The sequence below is a fragment of the Otolemur garnettii genome, unplaced genomic scaffold (assembly GCF_000181295.1).
Source record: "Otolemur garnettii isolate 467f Iridium unplaced genomic scaffold, OtoGar3 scaffold00003, whole genome shotgun sequence".
Classification (NCBI taxonomy): Eukaryota; Metazoa; Chordata; class Mammalia; order Primates; family Galagidae; genus Otolemur; species Otolemur garnettii.
In genome coordinates, this window is record NW_003852398.1 from 16,571,418 (window position 1) to 16,578,109 (window position 6,692).

At 39.6% G+C, this 6,692-nt stretch overlaps 1 protein-coding gene across 1 annotated transcript in view; it reads right to left on the reverse strand.

Moving 5' to 3' along the window:
* Window positions 1-6,692, reverse strand: part of TTC1 (tetratricopeptide repeat domain 1) — a 57,134-nt gene that overhangs the window by 15,025 nt on the left and 35,417 nt on the right. Inside the window, exons 6-7 of the mRNA XM_012808983.2 lie at window positions 6,139-6,287; window positions 4,550-4,604 (exon numbers count right to left, since the gene is read on the reverse strand). Of these exons, the coding sequence (XP_012664437.1) occupies window positions 4,550-4,604; window positions 6,139-6,287 (204 nt within the window). The remainder of the gene's footprint in view (window positions 1-4,549; window positions 4,605-6,138; window positions 6,288-6,692) is intronic.

A 6,692-nucleotide genomic window follows, 5' to 3' on the forward strand; every position in this document is an offset into this window, starting at 1 on the left:
TTTTTCTTCCTTTGTTCAGGAGCCTCTGACCAGGGTTGCTACCAGTCAGCCATCTTCCCAGAATCCCTCGAAACTAGATTTCTATCTCTTACTATATACTATATAAAAAAATAAAAACTCAAAAATGGATTAAAGACTTCGATGAAAGGCCCCCAAACCATGAAACTGCTAAAAGGAAACACTGGAGAAATACTACAGGACATTGGTCTGGGCAAAGCTTTTTGGACATAGCTGGGCGTTGTGGTGGGCGCCTGTAGTCCTAGCTACTTGGGAGGCTGAGGAAAGAGAATAGCTTTAGCCCAGGAGTTTGAGGTTGCTGTGAACTATGATGCCACAACACTCTACCCAGTGAGACGACAAAGTGAGATTCTATCTCAAAAAAAAGTTTTTTTGGACAAGACCTCAAATGCACAGGCAACCAAAGCAAAAATGGACAAATGAGATCACATCTGGCTAAAATGCTTCTGTACAGTAAAGGAAACAAAATGAAGAGACAACCTATAGAATGGGAGAAAATTTCTGCATACTGTCCATCCAACAGGGGATTAATAATGAGCTTGTATAAGGAACTCAAAACAACTGAAATTGCATTATTTAGCAACACTAAATAATGCAATTTAAAAATAGGCAAAAGACCTAAACAGAGATGTCTCAAAAGAAGACATTCAAATGGCCAAAAGGTATATGAAAAAATGCTCAACATCATTAATTATCAGAGAAATGCAAATTAAAACCACAAGGAAATATCTCATCCCAGTGAAAATGGCTATTACCAAAAGACAAAAAATAACAGACGCTGGTGAGGACATAGAGAAAGGAGAATGCTTGTACACTGCTGGTGGGAATGTAAAGTGATATGGCCACTAAAGAAACCACATGGAGGTTCCTCAAAAAACTACAGACAGAACTACTGTATGATCCAACAATCCTGCTGCGGGGTGTACACCCCAACAAAGGAAATCAGTTTATGGTAGAGAGATCTGTGCTCCCATATTTATCATAGCACCATTCACAACAGCTAAGCTACAGAATCAAGTGCCCCTCAGCAGATGAATGGACAAAGAAAGTGGGGTATATATACACAAAAGATACTATTCAGCCATAAAAAGAATGAAATCATGTCATTTGCAGCAACATGGATGGAAATGGAGGTCATTGTGTTAAGTAACATAAGCTGACACAGAAAGACAAATATTGCATGTTCTCATTCACATATGGAAGCAAAAAAGTTGATCTCACAAAAAGAGAGTAGAACGGTGGCTACCAGAGGCTGGGGAGGGAAGAGAAGAGAAAGGGTGAAAAGAAGTTGGTTAAGAGGTATGCAAAGGAGTGGTGCCTGTGGCTCAGTGGGTAGGCCGCTGGCCCCATATACTGAGGGTGGTGGGTTTGAACCTGGCCCTGGCCAAACTGCAAAAAAAAAAAATAGCTGGGCATTGGGGTGGGCGTCTGTGGTCCCAGCTACTTGGGAGGCTGAGGCAAAAGAATCACCTAAGCCCAGGAGTTGGAGGTTGCTGTGAGCTGTGACGCCACAGCACTCTACTGAGGGTGATAGAGTGAGACTCTGTCTTTACAAAAAAAAAAAAAAAGAGGTACACAAATACAGTTAGAATAAGTTTAATGTTGCATAGTACAGTTTAAAAAATTATAGTTAATAATAAGCTATTATGTATTTCAAAATACCTAGAAAAGATTTGTAATGGTCCCAATACAAAGAAAAGACAAATGTTTAAGATGATGGCTATCCCAATTATCCTGATTTAATCATTATACATTGTAATAGATACAAAAATATCCTTTGTATCCCCAAACTATGTATAACACTAAATACCAATAAAAAAGAAAAAGAAATGAAAACATTCTCAATTTTGTTAAATAATTATTTAACTTCAGAAATGCCACTGATAAACGGTGGTCATTTAACTGCTTGTTCTCCTGCAGAAGCCATCATCTGCATAGGAACCAGCATTAGAAATCACGTGGTCTACTGCTGAAAACTCACAGCTTCTAAGAAACAATAAGAATTTGTGCTCAGAATGACTAGCCTCAAGGGGTCTCACAGGACATGAACCACAGCCACCTCATCTTTAACAAGAACCCCAAAAATCTCTTGTGCAGCTGAAATCCCATATACAGAGTGATTTCTGCTGTCTAGGTTATCTATGGTGGGGTAACTCCTAGATGCAATAATTTATTCATGATAGTTACATTCATTAAGGAAAAAGAAAAAAACCAATGATTCAAACTATTGATTTGTAACAACTCATATTTACTAAGCAACTAAAACTGCTGAAGTATAATGAAAGGTGATTTCATTATAGAAGCAACAGAGGGAATGAATTCAATTTGAATATTTCTAATAAAGAGAATAACGTAAGTAAAACCCAAAGACATGGAGACAGAAAGCTTTTGCTCATCAGAATTTAGAATGACAAGGACAGATGATGTTTTGATTCCATCAGAAACTGACACTAGGTAGTAAGATCCAGTTTGTATCAGTCCCTTTACTGGACTGATTTAAAGAAAAATGGGCCCAGAGACAGGGCATCACTGAACTGTCTTCCATATCATGGCCATTCACAGTCATCTCTTTCAGCATGAAATCCAGCTCAGCTATACTCAAATATTCTTTTTGTTTTACTAAAGTAAAGCATCAATGCTAATAGAATAGTTGAGAAAATGCTTTTTCCTCTTCTTTGAATAGAACCTCCAAAACAATTTTTCTGCTCAAACATGGTATCGTTTAATTAAATACATAAATTAGGAAAACAGCCTTTTTGAGAAAAACTGAGGAAGGCCCCCAAAATATCCTGAGTCTGAAGAAGTCCTCCTGAAGACTCTGAGTCTACCCAGCAAGAGGCAGAAGACTCTGGACAGTTTAGGTTAATGGCTTCCTCTCAATCAACTCTGCTCTCAGACTGGTCCTTTGGGAAATTTGTTTTCACTCTCTAGATGCTAATGTCTGAGGCCATAAATGGCAGGCCCAATCTACTCCAAATGATTGTTCCTTTAGGCTGACATGACTGCAATACATTAAAGGAATTCAAATATAGATTTAGAAAATACTCGTAAAGAAGAACACATAGATCTTGACCAGGGAAGTACAGCACAGGTTCTAAGTAGAATGTTCTAGGTCTTTGTCCAGGAACCCTAACTCCTGAAGCAGAATGCTCATCAGAGCTCAGACTCCAGCTCTAAAATGCTTTGGTAAATAAGAGAAGTACCTAAAACATGGATCAAATGAATCCATTGCTCCAGCCCCTCCCTCAGTCTTTTCTCCCCTTACTGTGTGCTCCTAATCCCTACTCTCTCACACGTTCTCAAACACTAAAGGGACTTTCAGTGCTGTTTTCAAAAGAAAAATTCCCTTAATCCTGACATAATATTGGCAGTAGAGACAGCATTCTAATGAACTTAAAACCTTAAGGCAGTAGTTCTCAACCTTCCTAATGCCTCGACCCTTTAATACAGTTCCTCAAGGCTTGGCGCCTGTGGCTCAAGTGGCTAAGGTGCCAGCCACATACACCTAAGGTGGCAGATTCGAATCCAGCCCGGGCTCGCCAAAACAACGATGGCTGCAACCAAAAAATAGCTGGGCGTTGTGGCGGGTGCCTGTGGTCCCAGCTACTTGGGAGGCTGAGGCAGGAGACTCGCTTGAGCCCAGGACGAGGGAAAACGCCCCAGGGCCCCGGAGAAACCACCCCCAGGGCACTCTGGGAAAATGCCCCCAGGGCGCCCCAGAGAAGATGCCCCCAGGGCACTAGAGGGAAACCGGCCCCAGGCCCCCAGGGAAAATGCCCCCAGAGAAACCATCCCCAGGGCACTCCAGAGAAGATGCCCCCAGGGCGCTGGAGGGAAAACGGCCCCAGGGCGCTCCGGGAAAACCGGCCCCCAGGGCGCTCTGGGGAAAATGTCCCCAGGGCCCTCAAGGGAAACAAATTGGGAATTAAACTGAAAAGCTTCTGTACAGCTAAGGAGACAACCACCACACACTCTACCCAGGGGGATGGTTTGAGGCTCTGTCTCAAAAAAAAAAATACAGTTCCTCATGTTGTGGTGATCCCCAACCATAGAATTACTTTCACTGCTACTTCATAACTGTAATTTTGCTACTGTTATGAATCATAATATAAATATCTGATATGCAGGATGTATTTTCATTGTTACAAAGGGGTCATGACCCACAGGTTGAGAACTGCTGCCTTAAGTAGTGATTACTCATTGAAAAGATCCAACTGTTTCTATGAAATTATTATCTGAAATAGAGGTTGGGGGTATATTAGGTTGGGAGCTGAATTATGCTTGAATTCTTGCAGGCAAGAAAATTTTCCAAGAAAAACAGAAAGGAAATTTGGTTTCTGAAAAAGCTAATACCTTCTTTAAACCACAATGCTCCTTACGGGGTCACAGATGGCTACTGCAGCCCACAGCAAAGGAAGAGTCCCAAAGCTGTTTCTACATGCTGTGTTCTCCTCTAGTGAGTAACCATATGATATCCCCACCCTTGCTTCCTAACTTTATGGTCCAGAGAAAGGAAGGGAAGCAAACTTACCTAACATTTCTTCTTTCAGTCTTTCATTTCGTTCTTCGATTTGCTTAGGTAATCTCTGAGGAAAAACAGGAGAAACAAAAAGTTGATGAAAAGTCCTTTGCCTTTATTTTGAATTTGGGAAACATTAAAAACCTTGAAAATAAGATCAAGTTAAGTACATATCTATGATCCTATTAAAGAAAGAATCAAGTATTTGTGTTTGTGGGTGAGCTACATAAAGCCAGAAGTTTTGTTTGGCTATATTCCCAGTTTATAACAGAATTCTTGGACCAAAGGAGAGCCTCAATAAAAATCTGGTCACTATATGCAGGAAAAAAAGTTTGAAAGGATCCAGTGATGTTTACAGTGATATATTTAGACGGTGAGATTATGGGTGATACTTATATTTTTAAATTATTTATTTTTTTACTGAAACAGAGTCTCACTTTATTGCCCTCGGTAGAGAGCTATGGTATCATAGCTCACAGCAACCTCAAACTCTTGTGCTCAAGTGATTCTCTTGCCTCAGCCTTCAGAGTAGCTGGGACTATAGATGCCCACTACAATGCCTGGCTAATAATTTTTTGTTGTTGTTTTGTTTTAGTAGGCCCAGGCAGGTTCAAACCCATCATCCCCCATGCATGTGGTCGGCATCCTAACCACTGGGCACAATGCCCAGCCAAATTTTTTTGTTGTTGTTCATTTATATTTTCTAGCTTGAAGACTCTTCTTCTTATTCTTTTTTTGAGACAGTCTCGCTCTTTTGCTCAGGCTAGAGTGGCCTGATATCAGCCTAGCTCACAGCAATCTCAAATTCCTGGATTCAAGCGATCCTCTGCCTCTTTACAGGTGCCTGCAATGGTGCTTGTCTAATATTTTCTATTTTAGTAGAGATGGTCTCATTCTTGCTCACTCTGGTCTCAAACTTGGGAACTCAAGGGATCCTCTCGCTTGGGCCTCCCAGAGTGCTAGGATTACACGTGTGAGCCACTGAGCCTGGCCTTGAAGTCTCTTCTTTACACAATGTAATTAGTTCAGTAAGGGTCAGATCAATCTAGGATATTATTAAATAATCATCTGGCTCAGGTTTTCTGACCCTGCCATTACTGACATTTTGGATTGGATAATTTTCTGTTGTAGGGGGCTGGCTGTCTTGTGTATTACAGGATGTTTGGCAGTACCTCTCACCTCTATTCACTAGATGCCAATAGCACCTTCCCAGCCATGACAATCAAAATGTCTCTAGACTCATCAACCGTTCCTGGGAACCAAAATTAGAGTCTTTTAATTGTCAGTCTTAGCTCTGTAACTGGACCCACATCCTCTGGGATCCTCACTATAAAAAATAAAATGAAGTAACTCACTATAAAAAATAAATAACTAATTCTCTAAAATAATCATCTGGGATTCTCACTATAAAAAATAAATAAAATAACTAATAACTCACTATAAAAAATCAAAATAAAACAAAGATTTATCTCCCCTATTTCAATAAGCTCCTCAAAAACACTGAAATGGAATTTAGTTGTGTAGAGAAAATTATTTAGGATTCACTAAGTAGCAACATGGGGAATAGAAGAAAAAATTATTAAAAAAATTTGGGGTTTTACCATACAAGCTTCTCTTGCTTGATGTATTGATGGATCCTTTTCTAATATAGATTTATAATCTTCTAGGGCTTCATCTAGTTTGTCCGTTTTCTCATACAACTCTGCTCTCCTCAATATTGCCCTGATATAGTTAGGGTTTAACTGAATTGCTGTAAAAAGAGAAGAAATCATTATTAACACAAAGAAAAAGACCTATATTATTTTTGGCTATATCATTTCCTTCATCAACCATCCTTCAAGGGTATGAAAGGAAGACTAGTTTGTCAAAGTCTGTATCTGAGGTTGGCAGAGTGTTTCTGTAACGAGGAAGAGAGTAAAGATTTTCTGCTTTGTGGACTGGACAGAACATCTCTGTCCCAACTACTCAACTACGCTATAGTAGCACAAAAGCAAGCACAGACAACATGTAGACAAGTAATGGGGGTTGTGTTCCAATAAAACTTTATTTATTAACAATGAAATTTGAGTTTCACATTATCATAAGATACTAGTTTTTCTTATGACTTGATTTCTTTTCTTTTCTTCCTTTTTTTTTTTTTTTTTTTTGAGACAGT